At 41.4% G+C, this 26636-nt stretch overlaps 1 protein-coding gene across 8 annotated transcripts in view; it reads left to right on the forward strand.

The window, feature by feature from the left end:
- The window catches only part of HMGXB3 (HMG-box containing 3), a 61996-nt gene that overhangs the window by 5050 nt on the left and 30310 nt on the right, over nt 1–26636 (forward strand). For 2 of the 8 annotated variants that reach the window (XM_082381440.1, XM_082381444.1), the window contains 9 exons: nt 2740–3237; nt 4390–4488; nt 10161–10292; nt 14716–15134; nt 17621–17796; nt 17934–18031; nt 20253–20351; nt 21902–22051; nt 26316–26617. In XM_082381440.1, the coding sequence (XP_082237566.1) occupies nt 2740–3237; nt 4390–4488; nt 10161–10292; nt 14716–15134; nt 17621–17796; nt 17934–18031; nt 20253–20351; nt 21902–22051; nt 26316–26617 (1973 nt within the window). The remainder of the gene's footprint in view (nt 1–2739; nt 3238–4389; nt 4489–10160; nt 10293–14715; nt 15135–17620; nt 17797–17933; nt 18032–20252; nt 20352–21901; nt 22052–26315; nt 26618–26636) is intronic. The other 6 variants (XM_082381447.1, XM_082381445.1, XM_082381442.1 and 3 more) reach the window with 5 other exon arrangements.

The following is a 26636-nucleotide window of genomic DNA, read 5'->3' on the forward strand; positions in this document are numbered from 1 at the left end:
GCTGTTTTTTTTTTTTAAAGTTTTTTTATTTTTTTATTTTTTTATTTTTGGCTGTGTTGGGTCTTCATTTCTGTGCGAGGGCTTTCTCTAGTTGTGGCAAGCGGGGGCCGCTCTTCATCGCGGTGCGCAGGCCTCTCACTGTTGCGGCCTCTCCCGTTGCGGAGCACAGGCTCAGTAGGTGTGGCTCACGGGCCTAGTTGCTCCGCGGCATGTGGGATCTTCCCGGTCCAGGGCTTGAACCTGTGTCCCCTGCATTGGCAGGCAGACTCAACCACTGCGCCACCAGGGAAACCCTGCTGTTTTTTTTAAAACTGAAATTCCTGCAGGAAAAATAACCTTGTTATTGCAAGCTGAAACCTTTTAACCTTAACTCTTTTTTTTTTTTTAGATTGAAACAATTGTATCTAACTTCTTTTTTGATAATGTAGAGCAAAGGTTCTTCAGGAATGCAACAACTATGTTATAGCAGAATGGGTTGTATTTCCCTTAGTGGAGCCCATCTGCCACTGATTGCCATTTAGATTATTTTGTCCTTGTTGGCTTGGCATTTCCCTTCTTGGAAGAGCTTTGTGTTACTTACGGTCTTGGAGATGCCACTCTGTACTTCTCCTCTAGATGATTTGTTTGTAAACTGTGAGTCTGGGAAACAATCCCTGTGGAGAGGGGGAGGCGGAGTCTAGGAAAGGTACACATATGCTCTTTGGTTTCTCCATTGTAAGGTCACAAACTTTTTGCCCATGATATAAGAAAATTTTACCTAATCCTGGAGTGATATGGTTTTTAAAACCAGACACTAATATAGGTCCTTATTAAGGCTTTTTTAAAAAAAATTAAGTAGATCATCTACAATGATTTTTCCTTATCCATATGTAAATTTATATCTACCATCATCTCTACTACTACCCCCAAGATCATTAATAGATTAGCTCTGATATTAACTAGCTGTAACCTTGGAAGAATCACTTAACCTTTGAGTTCTGATTTCCTCATTTGTAAAATGGGGATAATAGTATTTATTCACAGTGTTTAAAATGGACAATGTAAAACACCTAGCTGAGTTCTTGGAACATACTGACTTGGTGAGTAAATAACACTCTTTAGTAGATTAAATGTCCAGTGACCGTATAATAAGAAAAGGTGGCATTTAATGAGCGTCTGGAATGTACTAAGATAGGGTGAGGCTTTATATGCTGTTTGACCTCTCCCTGATTACCTGGTATACAGGTGGGACCCTCCTGCCTGCATACTTTGGGAGCCCGTCAGAGACCTTGGGGCAGGCTGTCTCCTTGGCAGCCCTTCAGGTCTCCTGCCAAGTGGCTGGGCCCATGGTTCCAGTGTCATTCCTTATAGTCTGTAAGATGACTGTCATTCATGCTGCCCTGGTTTCTTGTGCTTGGATTTGTTGATTAAGTCCAGACCAACCTATGTATTTGCCACCATTTAGTCTTGTTCTCTTGACCTGTCTGCTTCAAAGCGTGACTTGAGAATATCATTTCTTCATTATCTCTCCAGTAAAGGCTCCATAAAGGATTTGGACAGTTTGCTTTCATGTTTCATCTCAGTACTTCTTTTAACTTTCATCTCTGAGTGCTTCCTTTGTATCCTAAGTAGTCTCATTGACTTCTTGCTTTTGATTTATTTAAGGATCCTTTTGTAATTGACTTAGTTCCTTTTAAATGATGCTTCTGAAATTATTTTTTGGTCTGTTTAATTTCCGTTCTCACTTACCTGTTCATTTTGAACTTTTCTATCTTCCTCATTGGGTAACTTTCAGTTTAAATTGAAAAAAATAAAAGCACCTTTTTCTTGGTGCCAGTTAGCCATGCAGGGCTGTGCTTCTAGTACCTGCTCTCCTTGCTCCTTAGAAGACCTGGCCTGGAGTCCCAGCTTTACTACTTACTAATTATGTGTTTTGGGAAAGTTTACCCTCCTTTAGCTTTAGTTCCCTCATTTGTGAAATGGGAATAATAATAGTACCTAACTTAGTAGTATTGCTTTAAAGGTCAGGAAAGTATTTTCTGAACCTTAAGATCCTAGGTCATTGTTAATATTTATATTCTTCTCCCTCCCCACTACCTCCCAATATATTCAGGTCCTTATCAGATAACCACCTCCGTATACACATTCTGTCATGAAGCCTTCTTATTGATAGCTTTGTGATCTGTTCATTCTCTTCTTTGCAAGTCTGGGAGAAACCAGTGATGTCAGGATCCTTGCTTGCTGCCCTGAGACCCAACATGGCCTGTTGGTTTGTATTTTATGCTTTTAAAGGTTTCACTGAACATTTTACATTCTGGTATCTAAATCTTCAGCCACTTTGGAATCCTGAAGTATCAAAGCTGGAAAGGAACTCATAAATAGCCAGATTCAGCTCCCTCATTTTACAGATGGGGCAGCAAGGCCAAAAAAAGGGAAAGGATTTGTTTAAGACTACGCCAGACCTGGGATTTCAGCTCACAGTTTCAGATGCCAAGATCAGTGCCCTTTCTGGAATCTAATCCACGTTATCTGTCTTCTGTGTGATTGAGTAAGTTACATTGGCTAAAGTATGATTCAGATGAAGATGACATTGCTATTGGCAGAGGCTGACCCTGTCTAAGTCTTAGGTCAAGAGAATGGAGTCTTTCTGGTTCCTTTGCAGAAAAAAAAGAAGAAAAAAAAGGCTTATAAGTATATATCTATGTGGTCTTATTCCATTTATCTCTGCTTGTCTCCCCGACCTGGCTTCTTCATCCTCAGAACTCTAAACTCTCTGCACTGACCGCTGTGGTTCCGGACATCCCAGGTTTCCGCAAGATCCTCCCTCGCTCAGATTATATCATCATCCCCAAGAGCAGCCTGCAGGAGGAGCGGAGCTGCTCTCAGCTAGAGCTGTGTGTGGCCCAGAACCAAATGTCCCCTAAAGGACCATCCCTTCTGTCCAACACTGCCCTGGAGACAGTGCCCAGCCGTGCAGGCATGGCAGAACAATGCCTGGCTGTGGAGGCCTTAGCTGAGGGTGTGGGAGCCCTTGCCCAGCCAGGCGCTGTACAGGAGATCACCGCCTCAGAGATCCTGGGCCCGGATGTGCTCCTAAGTGAGGCTTCCCTGGAGGTCGGGGAGAGCCACCAGCCCTACCAGACAAGCCTGGTAATTGAAGAGACCTTAGTGAACGGCTCACCAGACCTCCCCACTGGAAGCCTGGCTGTGCCCCACCCCCAGGTGGGGGAGAGCATGTCAGTGGTAACAGTCATGAGGGTAAGTGGCTTTGGTTCGGATGATTTTGCTTTACCTGGGATTGTTAAAAAGGCAGCTAGCACCATGCAGTGTAATTCTGAAGTAGTGTAAGTAAGAATACTGGTGTGGCACACTTCTAGTTGGACTGCAGTCCTTTTGAACGTTTTTGTCCCCAGGCTTGGTCCAAGTCCCCAGGCTTCAGTTTCTTAGGCACTCTCAACAACTCCTCTTGCCCAGTATAGGCAACATTTTCTTCACATGAGATAAGGTACATTAACAGGAGGGATGGGGATGATATTTGGGCTGTCCATGAGTCAGAGCCAGGATCTGTTTGGCTATTAGTATTAGTTAGAATTTTATGTTCCCTTAAGATTGTTTCAGCAAACACAATGGCACCTTGAACTGTTCAGGAGAATTTTTTAAAATAGTCTTGTTGGGCACAGAGTAAGTAGGAAGAAGGAAGTTCTCTTCAGGGCCAGGTTGATGGGACTAATAGCTGAGAAAGAAGAGGGAGGTATCTCCCCAGTGGCTTTTCTGTCATGCCCAGTTGAGGAGAAAGAACAGTGATTTCAGTGATTCCACAGCCTGGTCCCCTGGAAGTGGAGAGCGGGGGAGCTGCCACCATGCTGTTACCGCGGGTACGATGGCATCCTCAAAGAGGTAGTTGTTCTGCTTAGGCTAAGAGGACCAGCATGCGGGGGCCCCTATGGCCTAGACGGATGAGAGCAGATACCCCTGCACAGGATTCTGTGCCAGGCGTAAATCCGTTTTATTACTTGTTGCCGCAGTGCTGTTTACGATGATGAAGCATGCCACTGGTTAAGGCAGATTAATAGGTCGCTAAGAACATTTGACAGGGTCAGAAGAATTGGGTTCTTTCACTAACTGCTTATGTGATCTTAGGAGTTCTGAGTCTCTTAAGAACCTCAGTTTTCTCATCTGTAAAATGAGGATAGCACATTCCCTGTGATACTGGTTTTCTCTGTTGCTGATTGTTCTTAATTAAACTTTTATTTTGAGATAATTGTAGATTCATACATTTTTTTGATGTGCCCACTGGATAAGCACATTATCTATGGTTATTGGACTTGATTGGTCTTCAGTGTTGTGGATGGTCCTGGGTGTTCTTCACTCCATCTCAATAAAACTTTCTTCTCTCCATGTACCTAACAGGATTCCAGTGAGATTAGCTCCTCTGCGCCAGCTGCACAATTCATCATGTTGCCTCTTCCTGCCTACTCGGTTGTGGAGAACCCCACCTCCATCAAACTGGTCAGTGTGTGGGGAGTTGAAGGAGATTAAGGCTCCATAAGAATTCTCTTCCAGGTAGTTTTCTAGAAGTCTTAACAAACTTAGGACATTGGGACTGGCAAAGATCTCAGAGATTTTTCTGGTTCAGGTATTCTTAACTGGGGGTGAGGGAGTGGGGGAGGGTCTGTGAATGGACCTCCGCAGGATCCATGAACTCCTCAAGTTACATACAAACTTTTCTCCTTGAGAGAGTATTTTCCTGGGATAGGTTCCATGGCTTTTATCAAAATTTCTGAAGCATACGTGTTTTAGAAAAATTGAGGGATCACTGACCTAATTCAACCCTGTTATTGTGCAGGTTAGGAAAAAGGTCCAGAGAAGAGAAAGGACTTGTTCTCTCTATGATTCAAGGCCACTGGGCTGCAAAACAAGGCAGAACAAGGACCCTGGATCTTTTGATTCTCAGATGTTTTTTCCATCACACACAGCAGCATGTGGGCTGAGATTTATTCCTAAATATCTCGTTTCTTTATGATATTGTAAATGGTATTTTTAAAAAAATATTTATTTATCTATTTGGCTGCATTGGGTCTTAGTTGCGGCATGCAGGATCTTTCATTGCAGCACGCAGGCTTCTCTCTAGCACACGAGCTCTCTAGTTGTGGCCAGTGGGCTCTAGAGCGCCCGGGCTTAGTTGCCCCACAGCATGTGGGATCTTAGTTCCCTGACCAGGGATCGAACCCATGTTCCCTGCATTGTAATGGGGATTCTTAACCACTGGACCACCAGGGAAGTCCCTGTAAATGGTATTTTAAAACTGTTTTCAATTTCTGGTAGTTCACTGCTAGTATATAGTAATACAGTTGATTTTTTGCTTATTAAACTTGTGTGCTGCAACTTTGCTAAACTCATGTATTCTGCTAGCCTTTTTGTAGATTCTATTGCATTTTTTACATAGATGGCAGTGTTGTCTGCTAATAAAGAGAGTTTCATTTCTTCTTTTCTGATACGGATTCCTTATTTCTTTTTCTTGTCTTACGGTTTTGTTGAGGACCTCTCCAGTACAGTGTTGAATAGAAGTGGTGAGAGCCAATATCTGTGTCTTGTGTGTCGTCTTAGGGGGAAAGTATTCAGTCTTTCATCATTAGGTATAATATTGGCTGTAGGTTTTTCAAAGATACCCTTATCATGTTTAGGAAGTTATTTTCGCTGGGAACTTTTATCAGGAATGGATGTTGGATTTTTCAAAATTTTTTGTGTGTCTTTTGAGATGCTGGATTTTGTCAAAATTTTTCGTGTGTGTTTTTTTTTTTTTTCTTTTTTAGTTTGTTAATGTGATTAATATGATTTTTCAAGTGTTAACTCTGTGTTCCTGGGATAAACTCCACTTGGCAATGATGTATTATCCTTTTAATATATTATCGGATTTGATTTGATGACATTTTGTTCAGAATTTCTGTATCTATATTCACGAGGGATATTATTGGTCTCTAATTTTCTTGTACGGTGTTTGTCTTGTTTTAGTATCAAGGTAATGCTTACCTCATGGAATGAGTTGTGAAATATTTTCTGCTTTTCCATTTTTTTGGGAAGAGTTTTGTGTAGTACTGGCATTATTTCTTCCTTAAATGTTTGGTTAGAATTACCAGTGAACTCATCCGGGCCTGGAGATTTCTTTGTGGGAAAGTTTATAATGGCAAGTCCGATTTTTAAAATATATATAGGACTATTCAGATTATCCATTTTTGAGCGAGCTTTGATAGTTTGTCTTTCAGGGAATTTGTCCATTTCATCTGAATTGTCAAATTTATTGACATAAAATTGTTCAAAACATTCCCTTATTCTTTTTTTAAAAAGCTGTGGTAAAATATACATAACATGAAGTTTACCATTTTAATCAATTTTAAGTGTACAGTTCAAGTGCTGTTAAATATATTTACAGTGTTGTGCAATCATTACCATTATCCATTTTCAGAACTTTTTCATCTTCCCAAACAGAAACTCTGTATCTATTAAACAGTTACTCCCCATTCCCCACCCCAAGCCTTGGTAATCGCTATTTTACTTTCTGTCTTAGTATTTGTGTGTTCTAGGTACCTCAAATAAGTGGAAACATGCAAATATTTCCTTTTTGTTCTGACTTTTTCACTTAGGATAATGTTTTCAAGTTCATCTATCTTGTAGCATGTATCAGAATTTCATTCCTTTTTGTGGCTGAATAATATTCCATTGCATGTGTACTATTTTTTTTAATCTATTCATAAACATTGATGGACATTTGGTTTGTTTGTACCTTTTGACTATTGTGAACAGTGCTACTATGAGCTTTGGTGTACAAATGTCTGAGTCCCTGCTTTCAATTCTTTTGGGTATATACCTTAAGAGTAGAATTGCTGGATCATGTGGTAATTCTATGTTTAACGTTTTGTGGAATTTTTATCCTTTCAATATCTATAGAATTTGTAGTGATTTTACTTCTCCATTACTGATACTGGTAATTTGAGTCCTCTTTCTTTTTTCCTGATAAGCTTGGCTAGAGGTTACTGATTTTATTGCTCTCAGAGAACAAGGTTTTGGTTTCATTGATTTTCTCTATTGTTTTTCTGCTTTCTGTTTCATTCATTTCTGTCATTCTTCTGCTTACTTTGGGTTTAATTTGGTCTTTTCTAGTTTCTTAAGGTAGAAGCTGAGGTCATTGATTTGAGAGCTTCTTTTGTAATATAGCTGCTTAGTGCTTAATTTCCCTCTAAGCACTGCTTTAGTGGCATCCCACAAAACTGAACTAGTTAGTTGTATCTTAGGACCTTTCCATCTCTGACCTTTTTTTTTATAAATTTGTTTATTTTATTTATTTATTTTTGGTTGCGTTGGGTCTTCGTTGCTGCGTGCGGGCCTTCTCTAGTTGCAGGGAGCAGGGGCTACTCTTCGCTGTGGTGCTCAGACTTCTCATTGCAGTGTCTTCCCTTGCTGCAGAGCACAGGCTCTAGGTGTGTGGGTTTCAGTAGTTGTGGCACACAGGCTCAGTAGTTGTGGCTTGTGACGCTAGAGCGCAGGCTGAGCAGTTGTGGCACACGGGCTTAGTTGCTCCGCGGCATGTGGGATCTTCCCGGACCAGGGCTTCAACCCGTGTCCCCTGCATTGGCAGGCGGATTCTTAACCACTGTGCCACTAGGGAAGCCCATCCCACAAATTTTAATAACGGTGCATTTTCATTTTCATTCAGTTCAAAGTACTTTCTAACTTACTTCTTTGACCCATGAGTTACTTAATTATTTAACAGATATTTGGGATTTTCCATGTGTCTGTCTTTATCAATTTCTGATTTGATTCCATTGTGGTTAGAACTTTGTAGTTTATAAGATCTGAATCCTTTTAAATTGATTGCAGTTTATTTTATGGCTCAGAATATGGATTGTCTTGATAAATGTTCTATGTGCACTTGAAAAAAATATGTATTCCTGCTGTTGGGTGGAGTGTTCTATACATTTCAGATTAGGTTGAGTTGATTGATAGTGTTCTTATTGATTTTGTATCCTTACTGATTTTCTGTCTACTGTTTCTGTCAATTATTGAGAGAAAGCATCCATCTGTCATTGTAGATTTATCTGTTTCTTTTTGCAGTTCTATTAGTTTTTGTGTCATGTATTTTGACTATTATTAAGTACACAAACGTTTAGGATTGTTACGTCTTCTGGATAAACTGAATGCTTCTTCATTATGAAATGACCTTTATCTCTGGCAGTATTCTTGCCTATGAAATTTACTTAGTTCTGATATCACCCTTTCTTTTGATTATTGTTATTAACAAGGTATATCTTTTTCCATCCTTTTACCTGTTTGTACCTTTGTATTTCAAGTCCTTTTTTTGGTAGGCAGCATATAGTTTGGCTCTAAGAGCAAGACCTATCTGATGATCTCTGCCTTTTAATTATAGTATTTAGGCCCTATGTATTTAATGTGATCATTAATATGGTTTGGTTTAAATCAGTCCTCTTACTATTTGTTGTTATTGTTGTTGTTTTGGTCCTCTCTGTTTTGTTGTACTTTCTTTTGAAATAATTAAGTATATTTTATGAATCCATTCTATCTCCTTTGTTGGCCTATGAGCTATTAACTTTGTCTTGGTTATTGTATTGGTTTCTTTTAGGATTAATAGTACATACCTTTAACTTGTCACAGTCTGTCTTATCCTCTAAAACCCCTGCTGTGGATAAACAATACTTTCTTCGATAAGAAAGTTGTAGTAAACTAATTATTTTTCCTGAGCCTTTCCTATTCAGGAAATTTATATTCTTTCATGGTTTAATAAGTTTCAGCCAAGCTTTTCTAGAAATACTTAAGAAGGCAGCATCAGCCTTGAACACTAGCATTATTTCCTAAAATCATTTCTATAAGTTGCTGTTCAGGAGTATTTCCAAATTCACGGTAATTTATTTATAGCACTAACTTTGCTCTGAGGGTGTATTCAGAATGAATATTCCATGTGGGGCCACAGTCTGAGAAAAGATAAGATATAATGTTGTACCCATTAATAATAGTCTCACAGACTTTTTGCTCCTCAAGATATATCCATTAAGCAGAAGGGGCAGGTGATTTTACAGAAGAGGAAACCAAGGGCCCAAGAGCTAAGATGACTTACCCCCAGGTCATTCAGTATGTCAGTGACAAAATTGGAACCCAAACCCTGGTCTCTTTCCTTGGTGCCACACAACTTCACACTCATCTTTGACCTGCTCTCACTGTCATAATCACCTTTTCCTTAGGTGTTCTGGCCAGAGGTAGCCTAGAGGAAGCTTGGTGTTTCCCAAGGGAAGTTTTTGCTTTCTGGCCAGGCTAGGGAGGCTGGGATTAGTAGCTGAGTAAACCATAAGTGACAGAACAAATCTGACAGGGAAGTGTTTTCTTTCCAGCATTAATCAAGAAATGGAGTGTGGCTAATTTCTATTTGTAGCTGAAATGTAATGCATTCTGTTCAAAGGGAAATCATCGGAGATGGTGCAAGCCAGTGGCTGAATATATTTGTATGCAGATGATCAAATTCTGTTGAGTGTCAGAGGACCTGGTTTCAACTGGAGTTCCCTCTCATTTTTTTAGTGACTGGACTGTTTTTATATCTTTGAACTCTAGGTCCTGGGTTCTCTGATTTTTAACTAACATGAATGAAGAAGCAAATTCTTTGAAGTATTGAGAGCCAGAGGGTGCAGCAGGATGCATGGAAGGAGTCTTGACCAGGAATCAATAAGACCTGTCTTCTAGGTCTAGTTCTGTCCTCGAGTCACTACATGATTTGAGGCAAAGCATTTAACTACTCTGAACCTCAGTAGTAATAATACTTCATAGCATTGCTGAGAACATTAAATGAGATATTGGTAGAGTGTTTAGCACTGTGTGGTACTTTGCTTAATTAATTGCAACTCTTCTTACCTTTATACTTCTGGTACCTAATTCTGTAACCTTGGGCAGCTGTCTTTCTTCATTTGAATTCACTTTCTCCATTTCTAAAAACTGAACTAGTTAGTTGTATCTTAGGACCTTTCCAACTCTGACCTTTTAAGATACCATGAATTGGCTAACCTTCTGCAAGCTGGTATCCTCCTGGCATTGTTGTGGTTATAATGGTCATCAGGATCTGACAGAGATTAGACTGTGGTGTTGATTCTGACTTGCTCTTTTTTATTTTTTTTTAAACGCAGACTACTACGTACACCCGACGGGGCCATGGGACATGCACCAGCCCAGGCTGCTCCTTCACATATGTCACCAGGCACAAACCACCTAAGTGCCCTACCTGTGGTAACTTCCTAGGAGGGAAGTGGATCCCCAAGGTAAAGTTCATTGGCCATCACTGTTTTGGAAACCCCACAAAGTAGGCTTATTATTCCCTTTAAGAACAGATGACTTAAATTAATATTCATTTAATTTTCTGATGATACAAATAAGTCAGTTTCTTTCTTTTTAAAAAGAAAGTATAAAATGTTATCCGTAATCTCATACCATCCAAAGAAAAGCTATTGTTAAGATTTCAGTATATTTTCTTCCAGTCTTTTTCTGTGGATATACAAGTTCTGTATCTTGCCTTTTTTCCTTTAACATATCATGCCATTAAATATTCTTCAAAAACATTATCTTTAATTGCTTCACAGTTTTCCATGAATGACTACACCATGTTAAATCATTCATTTCTTGTTTGGGTTACATTTTTAACAATCCACCTTCCACACTGACTGCTTAGCTATTCACACGCACAGCACACATCTCATTCCCTAGCTCAGAGTCCTTTTAGTTTCATATAGCTCCTATTAAAAGTGGAGGTCTTTAACCCGATATTCAAGGTCTGCCATAGCTTAATGTTCCAGATGTATACCTCTGTCTCCAAATAAATGATGCTCAGTAAATAAATGAGCGTTAGAGCTGAGCCCCTGTGACGTTCAGTTCAGCACATGTTTGTTACCTGTTGTCTGCTTGGCACTGACTACGTGAATCATACACACTTGCCACATTTTTTTTTTTTTAAACTTTTTTGGGGTTTATTTATTTATTTATTTTATTTATGGCTGTGTTGGGTCTTCGTTTCTGTGCGAGGGCTTTCTCTAGTTGCCGCAAGTGGGGGCCACTCTTCATTGCGGTGCGTGGGCCTCTCATTATCATGGCCTCTCTTGTTGCGGAGCACAGGCTCCAGACGCGCAGGCTCAGTAGTTGTGGGTCACGGGCCTAGTTGCTCCGCGGCATGTGGGATCTTCCCAGACCAGGGCTCGAACCCGTGTCCCCTGCATTGGCAGGCAGATTCTCAACCACTGCGCCACCAGGGAAGCCCTTGCCACATTTTTGATATAAATTATTTAGGGACAAAAGGACTAGAATAGCCAGAGGTGGTTTAATAGAGGAGATGGTTTGGAAAGATCAGTAGAATTTGGGTAGATGGAAGAGGAAAGAAAGCGTTGTTTTTGTGAAAATAGCTTAGGTTAGGATTGTGTTCATCACGTGTTTGACTCATGGTCCAAACTCATTTCTGTATAGAAAACTTAAATAGCAGCATACTTAAGTTCCTTTGGACAGTTTCCACAGAACATCTCTCAGAGAATTACTGGGATGGTGACTTTTGCCCTCTGGCTGAGTGTTGCAGTTCAGGATAGCACCAATTTCGGAGGCAGAATTAAGAATACAATTCTGGAGTCAGCTTCCTCAGTTCAAACCCCTACTTCCCAAGTATTTAGTTTTGTAACCCTGGGCAAGTCACTTTATGTCTCTGTTCTTGATTTAGGCTTCCTTTCATTTGTAAATGGAAGTTAACAATAGTGCCTACCTCATTAGGGTTATTGGAGGGGTCAGATGAAATGATCCCTGCGAAGTGGATGGCACATTCCTAGTGTATTGAATATTCAATCCTCAGTAGGGCTTCACTGCTCCCATTGTTGGCAACAGTATAATTAATATTAACAGCAACAGTAGAAACAATTAACATTTCAAGGGGCAGGAAGTACCTAGGGCCTTGTGGAGTTTTTTGTGTGCACTGTGAAGCCATTTCATTTATTCCCACCCTAATTATTCTCCCAAAATGTACTTCCCCAGCTGCAGTAGGAAGACTGAATTGGATAGTTGTTGGACTCCTCCTTGGTCCTTCTTCATTGATGCACAGCAGGTCTGTCAAATGACCTTATTTCCTGTGCTTTTGCATGAAAGAGTGTAACCGATCCTGTGCCTAGTCTGCTTCAGATTCTGTTTTTACTTTGGTTTTCTTTCCTTTTTCATTTTGTCTTTTTTTCCCCCTTTGATTGAATAACTTCTGAGCCATTCTCTTTTTGAGATCAAACTCATGACATGAAAACAATTTTTTTCTTAGCTACTTGTCCCGTCTTCACTTGCTAAGTCAGAATATTTTTCCCAAAGGTTTTTGCAAGAATTACCATGTAAAGACCAGATACTGTGATTTCAAAATCTCATAGGAACAGAATAAGTGAGTGTGAGAAGAAAAAGGGTAACAATGTAGCATCAATGCACTTAAAATTTTAGAGATAAAGGTGACTTGGTTATCAGCTAGCTCAACTCCCAAATTTCCAGCTAAGGAAAAATAGATTCAGGAGAAGTGACTTGTTACATTCACATTGCTAATTATGCTGTCGCCTTTTCCACTAAACCACACTTTTCAGGCGTTGCTGTGCTGTTTACCTGCAGAATCTTAAGATTTCCTGAGTTCTGATTTTTGAAAGAGCAATTATAAATAGTTTCTAAAAGCTCCAAATGTGTCCATGCCAGTCAGGAAATGACTCACCTTTTCTTATATTGTTCTGGAGTTCATACTGGCTAAAATTAGCCCAAGAAACATGTGGCACAGTTCCCAGTGAGTTGGATGGAACAAAAGATGGTATATAAGGCTCTTTAGCTCAAGGCCTCATTACTATGGGCTCTCTGATAGCAGTAATTGAGGTCTCTGATCGAGGAACTGGTAGTATTTGCCTTCTATCTTGAAAGAAAGTGACATCTAAAAAGGGTAGGCTGAGTTAAGGAAATGTGAGATCACCAGCTAGAGTTTTTTGCTCTGATTGCTTAAATTATCCAGTCTTCCTGCAAAGAATTTTTGTCTATAGCCTACTTAGTCGGCAGTGTTTTGCTCAAAGATCTCATCTCAGGATTTTAGTTTATCTTGTCTCCTGTTTTTCTGCTGACTCTTCCTTCTTTAGCAGTCAGTAAGCTCAGTACGGTTTACTTGGAATTTTTCTTGTCCTCATGGTTTGTAATTGTGTGTTAGAATCTGAGAATGCTTTATTGGAGATTTCTTAAGGTCGTCTATATTGATTCTTAACCAGAGGCACTGTGTTGCCCAGAGGGACTTTTGAAATGTAAGGGGTTTTTGGTAGTCAGTGACTGGGAGATAATACTGAAATTTGATGGCATTGGCCACAGATGCTAAATTTCCTGTGAAGTGCAGGGCGGTCCTGCCCCTCCATCATGAAGAGCCGGGCCACCCAAAAGGCTATTTTGCTGCTGTTGACAAACACAGAGCTCTCTTATTCCATAATGGGAAATGAGGAATCAGATGAAGCTTGCCTTAGGTGACATAAGCAATTAGGTTGAAGCAGAGCCTAGACAGAGTGCTTTTGTGTTTTGTCTCCTAGTTTATAGTGCCTTTCACTATTCACGTGGAAGGAAAAAACCTTTGAGACCTACCACAGAGATGACCACTGTTAATTTTTTTTTTTTTTGGCCACGTTGGGTCTTTGTTGCTGCGTGTGGTCTTCCTCTAGTTGCGGTGAGCGGGGGCTGCTCTTCATTGCGGCGCGCGGGCTTCTCATTGCGGTGGCTCCTTTTGTTGTGGAGTACGGGTTCTAGGCACACGGGCTTCAGTAGTTGCAGCATGTGGGCTCAGTAGTTGTGGCACGGGGGCCCTAGAGCCCGCGGGCTCTAGCGTGCAAGCTTAGTAGTTGTGGCCCTCGGGCTTAGTTGCTCTGTGGCACGTGGGATCTTCCCAGACCAGGGATTGAACCCGTGTCCCCTGCATTGGCAGGCGGATTCCTAACCACTGCACCACCAGGAAAGTTCACTGTTAAATTTTTTTAAGTGTTCGTGTGTACATATATGTATATAAAACTCGGGTCTGTCTGAGATAGCAGCAGCTGGTATTTTTAGTGAGTCTGAACCTTTTCTAGCATGTAATTAATGTGTGTGATCTGATTTGACCCAGTGAGAAGTTTGTGGTGTATGTGTAAATCAGCCTTACGCTTACTTTTAGGACTCAACCTGAAAGAATCTGGGACAAAAGATAAGAGTTTTCCCCAGTGGAGTTGGAAGCATTCAGTCTATGCGAGATTGTGACCACATTGTGATTAAGTGAGTCTCATAAAGGGACCACCAAGATAAACAACTTAATACTTCTAGGCCCAATATGGCAGTATGTCAGCCTCTTTGTAGACATAAAGGAGAAGGCCTTGAACAATCAAAGGTCGAGGTAAAAAAAAATGCCAGCATTTGTTCGCTGAAACCTGAAGAAACATGTCGTTAAGAAATTTATTAGAATAGGCTTATCCTAACTCGGACATTCAATACTGTGGTGAAAGGGAACTGGAATCAGAAGACTTAGATTCAGGCCAGTTTTATACTTGGGACCTGAAGTCAGCCTCTTCCTTTCTCAGCCTCAGCTTCTTATATGTTACTCATACATTATTGTTACAAGGATCAATGAGAGAATATTTGTAAGTGTGTTGTCAACTGTAAAATGCTATACGCATGAAAGGTTTTCTTTTTTTTTCCTAGGAAAAGCCAGCCAAAGTCAAAGTGGAATTGACTTCTGGAGTCTCCTCCAAAGGCTCTGTGGTTAAAAGAAATCAGCAGCCTCTCACCTCCGAGCAAAATTCTGCTAAGGAAAACTCTTCCAAACTGACTCTGGAGAACTCAGAAGCTGTAAGCCAGCTCCTAAGTATAGCTCCTCAAAGAGACGTGGGTGAGGAGAATGAGTGGGAGGAAGTGATCATCTCAGATGCCCATGTTTTGGTCAAGGAAACTCCTGGGAATCGTGGTACAGCAGTCATTAAGAAGCCAGTGGTCAAGAGTGGTGTGCAGCGTGAGGTCTCTCTGGGGACAGCTGAGAATGACACTCCTGGACTAGACATGCCACCACCAGCTGAGGGGACCAGCACCTCCAGTTCACTCCCTGCTCCTAAAAAGCCTACAGGGTAACCCAATGTGTTTATTTTTTTCCCCCATTTTAAAAAATATTTATATATTTATTTGTTTATTATTTTTTGGTTGCGTCGGATCTTAGTTGCGGCATGTTGGGATCTTTTGTTGTGGCGTGTGGGCTCTTCGTTGCTGTGCGCTGGCTTCTTTCTAGTTGTGGCGTGCAAGCTTCAGGGCTTGCAGGCTCAGTAGTTGCAGCATGCGAGCTCTCTAGTTGTGGCGCGCAGGCTCCAGAGCACGTGGGCTCTGCAGTTGTGGCACGCGGGCTCTGTAGTTGTGGTGCGTGAGCTTAGTTGCCCCGCGGCATGTGGGAATCTTAGTTCCCTGACCAGGGGTCGAACCGGCGTCCCCTGCATTGCAAGATGGATTCTTAACCACTGGACCACCAGGGAAGTCCCCCAGTGTGTAATATATAATTACAGCATTGTGTTTAGAACAGCAGCTTGTGAAGTGCCCTACGTTTATTTTGTCCCATGTCCTTACAGCATTCTTGAGAGAGATAGCAGAGCCCAATTCATGGTTTCTATTTTAGAGATACAGAAGCTGAGGCCTAGAGACGTTGATTTGCTTTTCCTCCTACACTCTGCTGTCTATTCACTGCTGTCCCGTTCCTTATACATCTCTTCTTGTCAGTCTCCCTAAAGCAGTTATTACAGAGTCTTGTTGGTACAGGCTGTGGGCAATGTTACAAACCTAGCATCCAATTCTGGATACTACATTTGGAAAGAGAAGCCTTATTAAGGCATCTTTATATAATAAAGATTCCTGTCCTGGTGGTCATAGAACTAAATTCTGGTTGTGACTTTGTCCAGGGCTTCTGTTTGACCGTGGGCATAGTCATTTCATACCCATTTTCCCCTCTGAAAAATCTTCAGTTGGGTGTTATAAAAAAAAATCGTATCCTCAATGGCTGACCATACAGCCTGAAAAAGATTGTGTGTAAAGCTTGCAGCCCAGTGCCTTGCAGATAGGAGAGGTCCGTAAGTGTGGGCTGTGTTTCCTTCCGTCCTTAAAGGCTTTCTCACCTTAAGAGGCTTGACTGAATTCTCCATGTATGTAGCTCCTTTACAGAGGCAGCTATGGTCGTAAAATGGAAGGCTCTTTTTTGTTTATATCATTGGTTCTCAAAGGGGAACAGTGCCCCAGGGGACATTGTGGCAATGTTTGGAGACATTTTTGGTTGATACAACTGGGGAGGGAGTGCTACTGGCATCAAGTGGGTAGAGGCCAAGGATGCTGCTAAACAGCCTCTTGCAACAGAGAATTATTTGGCCCAAAATGTTAGTAGTGCCAAGGTTTAGAAATTCTGGTTTATATTATTACAATTAAAAAACTTTTATTGTTGAATAGAAAATATATTCACATAGTTCAGACTGAAAAGGTGTAAGGAATATATACTGAAAAAAATGTCCTTTCTGTCCCATCCTTGAGTGCTCCATTCCCATTTCCCAGAGACAATATTCCCAACTTTCTGTGTTTTTAGAGATAATTTTAAGTATATGCAAACAAATAGGAGTGTATGTGTGTTTATAATTAATATTGTTAAATTTTAAAAGTCAAGATGTCGAAGTATGTATGTTACGCTACCATTTGTGTAAAGAAAGGTAGGGAAAAAATACATGTGTGTACACAGATATATATATACGTACATAGTTGACTCTTGAATAGACATGGACTTGAACTGCATGGGTCCACTTACACGTGGATTTTTTTCATTACGTATGTAATACAGTACTACATGGTGTGCAGTTGGTTGAATCTGCCAGATGTGGAACCCTGGATATGGAGGGCTGTGAAGTTTATCAGTGGACTTTTGGCTCCATGGGGGTCAGTGCCCCTAATACGTGCTGTTCAAGGTCAGCTGTGTGTGTGTGTATATATATATTTTTCCCCCACCTTTCTTTACACAAATGGTAGCATAACATACATACTTTGACATCTTGTCTTTTAAAATTTAACAATATACTTTGAGATGGTTCCGTGTCCTTAGAGAATGAAGCCGTGCACTTTTGGGCAGGTGAAGCACTTTAGCAAATGTGTATTGAGGCCTTCTATGGGCAGGCTTTATGCTCGACACGAGCTACAAAGTTGAAGAAAACATGAACCTTGTTCTCCAGGGTCTCTCTGCTGCCCTCATGTGGGAGACTGATACACTTTAAATACTTGGGCTGATAAGAGGCAGATTAGATGTTATAACTACAGTAGCTATTGATATCCCTCACTGTAGGCACTGTTTTGCACTTTTTTATCTTCATAATGACCTCATGAAGTACATGTAATTGCGTATTACAAACGAGGTAAACAGAAGAGTAAGATTTCTTGTGCAGGGTTACACAGCTATTTAATGGTTTAATTAATGTCTAAAGCCTGACAGTTTAACCAGGACACTATTCTAATAAAGTGCTATCTGAAGATTGCACTTTGGTTTTCTTCCCCTTGGTCTGGAATGTCTAGGAGAGTTCGCTTCTTGTTTTTTTTTCAGAGTTGACCTGCTTATTCCTGTGTCCAGAGCCTCAGAGCTTAAAGGCAGAGCACGGGGCAAGCCCTCATTACTGGCTGCAGCAAGACCCATGAGAGCAATTCTTCCAGCCCCAGCTAACGTGGGTCGAGGCAGCAGCATGGGACTGCCCAGGGCCAGGCAGGCCTTTCCCCTGAGTGGTAAGGTCTGGGACAGACTCGGGAGGAGGGACTGTCTAAAGGGAAGGGGACAGGAGTTGGGGTTGAGCATGGAGATGAGAGACTTAGGGAGACTCTGAATGCACTTAAGTCACCAGTCTGGCTCCTGGTTGTCTCAGATAAGACTCCCTCTGTGAGGACTTGTGGCCTGAAGCCAAGCACGCTGAAGCAGCTGGGCCAGCCCATCCAACAGCCATCTAGCACTGGTGAGGTGAAGGTAAGACCCCTTCCCCAGAGGGGGAGCCATCTGTGGGGGGGGCTGGCTTCTCCGAGAACAGGGCTTCCATTGAGTGTCTCAAAGCCATAGGCAAAAAGCCTATTCTTACACTGGTAGAACTGTGGGAGGAGGGTTAGCATGAATGAGTTACCTGTTTTTTAATTAGTTTCTTTTTCTGGTTATAAAAATGAATGCATGTTTTAAAATTTTTATTTAGAAATAATTTAAAACAAGAAAAGTTGCAAGACTAAAAGTAGTACAAAGAGCACCCATGCACTCTTTACCTAGTCACCTATTGTTAACATATTAGCCCATTTTGCATTATCATTTGTGCTCATTTGTCTTCCCAATTGTGTGTGTGTGTGTGTGTGTGTGTATGTTTAAAATACACATAATTTAAAGGTAAGTAACATGGCCTTTTACTCTTTAATGCTTCAGTGTGTATTTCCTAAGACTAGAGATATTCTGTTACTGAAACATTGATACTTTATCATTTGTATTCCAGCTTCGTCCGTTTTACCCAGTTTTGTCCTTTATAGCATTTTCTACGTTAGTACGGGATCCGATCTAGGATTAGATGCTGCATTTAGTTGTCATGTCTTTTTAGAAAAAATGAATGCATGGTTGTTGTAGAAAATAAAGAAAATTCAGGTAAGGCAGAAAGAAAATAAGTCTCTTCTGATCCTGCCACCCAGAAATAACTGTTATTGATGGTCTGGTGTGCGCTCATTCAGCCAAGTCCTTTCCTGCATTTGTCTGTGTTTATCTTTTAAATGTAATTTTTTAAACCTAAAAGCATGGCTCTTTCTCCATGTACTGGTTTGTAACCAGTACAATTCATTCCATTTAATGATAGAGCTATTAAAGATTTCCCAGGTGTCAAAATTGTATATGTTCAAGTATATGTATTATTAGATTTTTTTTTATTTCTTTCGCCACATGTGACTTGAATATGATCAAAGATCCCTAAATCAGCACTTTTGTGAGCATGACTGTCAGTAACAAACACATTTCTACATCACAGCCTGGTAAATATATACATATATATACACATTAAAAGTATAATGAAACTATGCCCTTATTTTATGCAGTCATTTTTCCATTTCTTTTTCCAAAATGCTGGTTTCAGCCCATTAAGTTAATTTCACAACCCCTCAGTTTGAAATCGAAAACCCTGACATGGACCAAATTGGAATAGGAATATCAGTCTGCCATCTCCCTTGCCATGTGCTCTCTGTCAGGTAACTGCTTTTGTTTGATAGTTCTAAATTTGCCCCAACAAGGCTATCAGCCAGCTTCTACTTTGAAGGTTGATCTGTTTTCACCCAAATGTGGTGTCACCACTGGGTGCATGTGTGATCTTGGGGAATAGAAGGATAGTAATCGAGTCTGCTTTAGCTGCTTCCTAGATTTCCAGCCCTTTGATTCCCTTCATGTGTGTAAATTCCCAGTCTTCTGTGTAGTTTCCTTTTAATTGGCAAATTGGGTATTTGTTAAAAAGCCATAAACCCTTTTACTAGTCTTAAACCAGTTAAGTTACATGAAAAAGTTACATGAAATCTTATGTTCTGAAAATTAACTTAAATTCATTATTACAGGATAATTATTTTTAATTTAGAATGCTTTCTTCATCTTTTCTTTTTTACATTCCATATAGAACATTTGAAAATTTTTATAGATAGTGGTAAAATGGAAAACAACCATGATTTTCATTTTCCCCTCAACCTGTGACATTTTAGTGAATAATCTTTCAAACTTCTTGTGTTTTTTTTTTTTTTTTTTTGGCTGTGCCATGCAGGTTGTGGGATCTTAGTTGCCTGGCCAGGGATTGAACCCAGACCCCCAGCAGTGGAAGCATGGTGTCCTAACCACTGGACCACCAGGGAATTCCCCAGACTTCTTTATGTCAGCATAATTCTACCACATATTTGTGTATAGAGCTATTACATGCTTTTCTTGATAGTAGTTGTAAATCTGACTCATAGTGTTTCTGATATGCAGTGTTAGAAGTTGTGCAAAAGAGTGTGGGAACCCCTGGAGTTGAAAGTGACACTCAACCTTTGGTGGGCTGGTGACCGCTGACTAGCATTTCAGAGGGCTCATTTGGAGCATAGCTCTACAAATGCCTGGGCAACTGTTTCCTCAAGCTGTTTCAGGACACAGGACCTCAGGAGGTTGACTGAGGTTCAGAAGCACTAAAATGATTTGTTTTGATCTACAGCTACCAAATGGCCCAGCCAACAGGACATCTCAGGTGAAAGTTGTAGAGGTCAAGCCTGATATGTTTCCTCCATATAAGTATAGCTGCACCGTCACACTGGTAAGTGCAGACAGGTGATGGGTTGACATAGAGGTGGTTTGATTGTGTGGTTGAGGGTAAGTAGGAGTCTGAGGTGGGTGGGGAGTGGTACTTGGGAGTGAGAGTAGGGTGAGGGATAGATCATAGATTCTGAAGATCCTGTCATTGGTACAAATGATAGCTACTGGGTGAATCATCTAGGTTTGTTGTTTTTCCCAGGTGAGATCCATGAAGTGTAGGCCAGCTGAGACCAGGATATTTCTTTTGAGAGTAGCTGGAGATGAGAATCCAGTCTAGCTTCAACATTCAGCAGTCTTTGGACCTTTTAGCCTCAAAAGTGTGGTCTACATATAAGTTTGAGAAATGTACTTTTTTCCTCCCTAAAACAGAGTCACATTCAGTACTAGTATCTGAAAGGGTTTGAGAAGTGCTTTAGTTAAAAACTTATTTTGTTTAGCCTCGTGTTTGTCACCAAGGTTTTCCCTCCCCCACTTTAATTTTTAACATAACACATGTTAACATCCCAATAAATGAATGTGTGACTCTGGGGTCGTCCTTTTGCAGGGTAAGCAGCCTAGAGCAGTGGAATAAGCACTGGGTGTCGAAAGACCTAGTCCAAAAGTGGTTCTTGCTCTGCTGCTAGCATGCCATCTAACCTTGAGCAAGGCTCTTTCCTTCTCTGGTCCTCAGTTTTCACTGTCTGTAAAATACTCTGTTGGTTTAGAAAGCGTGTTAGGGCTTCTCTTGCTCAACATTCTCTAATTTTGTTGATCCTTAAGGTACCAATCAGCCAGGTATCATTTGGCAGTTTCCCTGGATGAGTAAGGTACACAGATCTTGAGAAAACAGCTAGATTTTTAAAAATTCAGAAACTTTATTGAGCACCTGCTCTGTGCCATGCCCTGTGCTAGGATTCAGTAGGAACAAGACAGTGCATAGTATGGTGGGTCAGTGCCTCATCTGGCCTGATCTTGGGGAGAGTGTCTCTCTTATCCTAGAGAGCTGCTCAGGCTTCTTTTTCTAAAGACCTAATTACTACCTTCTCCATGCCATCCATCCCTTCACTACCTCTTCCGTTTGGCTATGAGAGGCCACTAGGGATACCATCTGGTGGGAACTGCCCAGGACCTTCTCTTCGGCTGATTAGACTGCAGCTTGTCGTAGGAGTCTAGATGCCAGAGGTTTGAGCTTAAACAGTCGAGAAGTCACAATTTATCTTTATTGGAGCTTGAAATCTTCGGTTCACCACAGTCTCTGGCACTCTGTTAGAACAGGCCTGTTTCACTCTGCTGATTGCCTGGACCCTGAAGGCATTTGAATTTCTGACCTTTGAGATTCAACTCACTTGTTTCACAGATAGGGAAGGACTTGTCAGAATTATTTAGGCTGTATTAAGACTGAAAGGGGATAGCTGCAGAAAAAGTATCTTGCTTCAAGGCTCTTGGAGAGTTAGTCTAAATATGGTTTTGTGATTGCCCTCTCTGTTTTACCAATAGCAGGTCATCCTGATTCTTGGCTCTGCCCAGGTGTAAGTTGACTTGTAGAATTGAACTACAGTCTTACTTTTTTAGGATTTGGGCCTGGCTACATCAAGAGGTCGGGGAAAGTGCAAGAATCCCTCTTGTAGCTATGTCTACACCAATCGGCATAAACCGCGGATTTGTCCCAGCTGTGGTTTTAACCTTGCCAAAGACCGGACTGAGAAAACCACCAAGGTTCTCGTGAGTTCCTTCCCCAAACACACCCCGCAGCCTTGGATTGGGTTCTGTTAGCAGACCTGCTTCAGGAGAAATAAAAGGATTTCTTAGTACACAATAGTAGTTAGCACCTGAACTGGAACCAAGTTACAGGTTCTGAACCTGGGCAAGTGCCTTCTTTCTGGGCTTCCTTGTCCTCTTTGCCAAGGTGAGGGGGCTGACCAGATACCTTGATCTCTGAGAACCTTCTAGCTCAGTGGACCAAGATTTCATTCACGGGAGTGCCGGGGGGAAGCCAACACAGGCCTTAAAGAGGATTCTGAAGAAGAGAGGGGTGGAAGGGTTACATCCTTTTAGCTCTGAGGCTGGTGAAGGGCCTGTAAATAGAATTTTGGTAAATACAGAGTGCCAACCCCAGGACTTTGTAGATGAGATAACTGCTTCTCAGGTTTCTTGCAGAGCATTTGGCCAACCACAAAGCTTTACTTCTAGCAGTGTTGGCAGGCCTCCCCCCTGAAGTTGGACCAAACTATTTGGATAGTAAAACACATTCCACTTGGCTCCTTAGGGCTTGTTTTTTTCTGTTGTTTGTTGGTTTATTAGAACCAGGGAAAATAGGCAGTTTCAGAGGGCCTCTTAATTTCCACATGTGAATTTTTTTAAGTGAACAGAAAGATGTAGCACCTAAGGCAGGGAACAGAATGACTAGGATGAGGGTAAGAAGAGAGATCTCATTCATCCGCTTTGCAGGGAAAGAGGATGGCACGCGGAACAAGAGGTCAGGATCCAAGATGGAGCCTGGTTACTCCAGATCTGAGCTGCACCTCACAAGATGTGCAGGATGTGGGTGGAAGGGGAAGGCATGCCATATACTCAAGGACTAGTATGAGCAGAAGTGAAGAGGTAGGGAGTCTGGTGTTCGTTGCATTGGGTTAGAGGAGAGAGTGTGCGGGGAGGATTATGGAAAAGAAGTCTTGAAAGGCATATTGGGGCCATATCATGGAAGATCTTTAATGCTAAGACCTGGCAGTTTGTTTTTTAGGCAGTGGGGTCACACTGAATGTCCTTGAGCCAGGGAGATACCCAGAAGGTTATGTCAGGAGGTCACGGGGTTTGGGAGTGGACAGGACTGGGTGGGGGCGGGGGGGGGGGGGGCGCGGGTACTGCCTCAGGCTAAGTTTTCTATGCATACGGAGGGGAGGGGCTTTCTGGCAGATGAATCTCACCCCCCTGATCTTCAGATCTGTGCTTAAGGTGGTGTTCTGAGGTTATCATCTTTGTGAGAAAGGGAAGTGGAACTAAAATAAAGGAAAAAAACACTGAGACTAGGAATTGAGAGACCTGCCTGGGAGTGACCCTAAGCTGCTCGCTTTCCCTCTCCTGAATTTTTGTTTCCCCATCAGGAAAACAAGGCAGGCAAGGTAGATTAGATCTGGGCATTTTATTCTCAGGGCCATGAGCCCTAGAGAAGACTCAGAATTGAGCTTAAAGGCATCTGTAAACCCTTGAAATTGCATGTAAAATGGTTCCATACCTTCCATCATATTCTGTTTTTCCACACGGTGCCCTCTGCTGGCAGTGAGCTTTCCTTTTGGTTTCTCCATGTGTTTAATGTGCTCCGCTTCACGTTAAAAGCATCAACCACACCCTGTCTTTTTTTTTTTCCTTCAAGAAAGTGAATGTTATTTAATAAATAGGGATGATTGTAGTGCAATATAAAGAAAACTGATTTAGATCTACAGCTTATACCCCAAATGAACTCCATGTCAATTATTTGGTTATAGAAATGCAAAAAGAAAAAAAAAAAAAGTAAAGCATTAGTTACAAAAAATAAAGTTATGCTACCATTCCCAGAATTTAAATAAAGTATGAAGAAACATTATAACATTGTATTACTCAGACATTTTTTGTTTGTTTGAACTGTTTCCTTAAGTCAATTTCCCAGAGTAAAACTGTTGGTACACACACAACACACATTTTCATGGTTCTTGATAGGTGTTGAGAGTCAAATTCAGAACACATGTTTTTGACAAATATGAGAATACATATTTTTAGACAGAATTAAACAAAATATCTGAACTAAAGCCCATCCAGAACATCATACATTCTGTAATTACAACAGAGAAAATTAGAAATAACCTGTGTCCACCATTGAAATAAAATAAATTATAACATATCTTTATAACTGAATATTAAGATGCTGCATAAAAAGATAAATATAAAGATTAGTCTGCAAAATGGAAATGGTTTATGATCGAATAAGTGAAAAAATTTAGATGGTATGGGTACTCTAATTAGAACTCTGTAGAAATGTGGATATAAAGATTCTAAGGAAGCGTAGAGAAATAGAAAATATTGACCACACCCTGTCTTGACTCCCTGTTAGCTCCCTGTGAGACCATGATTACTTGTAGGACAGGTGTGTCTGTTGCCCCCATACTACTTCCTTTTTTTTTCCCCCCAACTGGCCGCGTGGTTTGTGGGATCTTAGTTCCCAAACCAGGGATTGAACTCGGGCCCTCAGCTGTGAGAGCGAGAAGTCCTAACCACTGGACCGCCCAGGGAATTCCCAGTCCCTATACTTCTGATGCTGGAGCTTGCATATATAATGTGTCAGTCCATGATTATGGAATGGAATTGAGTTCTGTGTAGGTAGATGGCTCTGAACATTCCTTTTTCCTGTTTCGTTGTAGCTGTTGATGTGACTTGCAGTGTGAAAATGGATGTTGGTCTCTAGATCTGCAATGATGAGGTGACTTAACTTTCCAGGTTAGACAGGAGTTATCTAGGCACCTTTTGCCAATTGGTTTCAAATCCCACTCTTATTATATTCTTCTGTCTTCGGCTAACTGGTAGCCGCTTACCACCATGACCCTCATCTTCAGACGTTCCCTCACCTTCTAATTCTCTAAATTTTGGAGAAGCAAAATATAATTATTGTTTTCCACAAAATAAAACACTGGTCAGAAACCCAAGGTCCTTTGTGTGCCTTCTCTTTGGAGTCCCCTGGTGACCATACATTTCCTGTGCAGTTTGTTGCCAGTGGCTGTAATTAAGACCACAACATCTCTGGGCTGGAATGATCTTCATTCCTTTCCATCTTTCATCTGTGGCTCAGAGCCAAAGGATAGTACGCTTTCCAACCGATCTTCCAGCCCACGATTCAACATAGTCATGACTGGGAACACACAGCCTCCTGGGGCAACTCATTCTAGTGTCACTCAGCTCTTCTACAGCCATTCATTCATTCTTTCTTTCAGCAAGCATGTGTATTGAATGCCTATTATTGGTCAGGCTTTTGGGGCTACAAAGATGAATAAGACATGGCCACTTCCCTCTAGGAGCTTACAGTCTAGTTGGGGGGAAAGATAGGTAACCAAACTGTTACAGATAGTGAGACGAGTTGTCGTAGGTATACTGAGTAATAAGTTGTTACTAAGCAGTTAACTTCTATAAAACAAAATAATGTGTCCAGCAAATATGAATTAGCATCTTTTGTGTGCCCTCATGGTGGTATTGGGAATCAGTAAATAAGCAGGGCAGGGGACTGGTTTACCAACTGTGAGAAAATGAAATCTGCAGTAAAGGAGTAGACTCTGGGCGCAAGAAGGAGGGCTTGATTCACGCTGCATTTGCACAAGGGATCAGGGAGGGACCTCCATTGAAAAGGGACCTGCCTCAGAAGGACCTGTTTCAGTGAGTGTTTCAGAACCTTGTTTCCTGGAAGCCTCTGACTGGTGTATAAAGTTCCCTTGTACCAAGAAGCCACACACTATTAAAGATAAATGCTTTAAGCTGCACAGGTACTTGTTTATAAATCAGAATTACCATTCATAGAATTTTTGTTGCAATACTATCTAATTTACTGTACAACAACTCTAGGAGATTATTAGTATTTTGATCCTTCATTTTGTAGGTGAGGAAATTGAGGCTCAGGAAGATTAAGTAAATTGCTGTGGGTCACCCATGTATATAGCTGTTCAGTGGCCTAACCAGAATTGAACCCCTGGACTGTTAATCCTCCAAACCCAATACCCGGTGAATGGGAGCTGACTTTTGAAACCATTACCAAGAGGTGTGTATAATCCTCTCATTCTACTGGTAGAGAAACAGCGCTAGAGAGAGAAAACACCTGCTGTGAGTCACACAGTGAGTTATTAGCTGAGCTGGTTAGGAACCTAGGTTTCCCACCTCGCAGTCATGGGCCCATCCCTCTGCCACTCATGGTTTTCGCCTCACACTGGCTCTTTGTGCCCTGGGCGCTTAGTGATCGATCCACTCTCTTCAGGAGGCGAGCTCACCACTCTCGGATGTGCTGAGCGCCACAGAGCCCCTGAGCGCAGCCCAGAGGGAGATCCAGCGCCAGTCAACGCTGCAGCTGCTGCGCAAAGTCCTGCAGATTCCTGAGAATGAATCAGAGCTGGCTGAGGTCTTTGCCTTGATTCATGAACTCAATAGCTCTCGACTCGTCCTGTCCAACGTGAGTGAGGAGACGGTCACCATCGAGCAAACTTCTTGGTCGAATTATTATGAGTCTCCATCCACGCAGTGCCTTCTCTGTAGCAGCCCATTGTTCAAAGGGGGACAAAAGTAAGCACCTCTTTCAGAT

The sequence above is a fragment of the Balaenoptera borealis genome (genome assembly GCF_965194805.1).
Source record: "Balaenoptera borealis genome assembly, chromosome: 2".
In the NCBI taxonomy this organism is placed as follows: domain Eukaryota; kingdom Metazoa; phylum Chordata; class Mammalia; order Artiodactyla; family Balaenopteridae; genus Balaenoptera; species Balaenoptera borealis.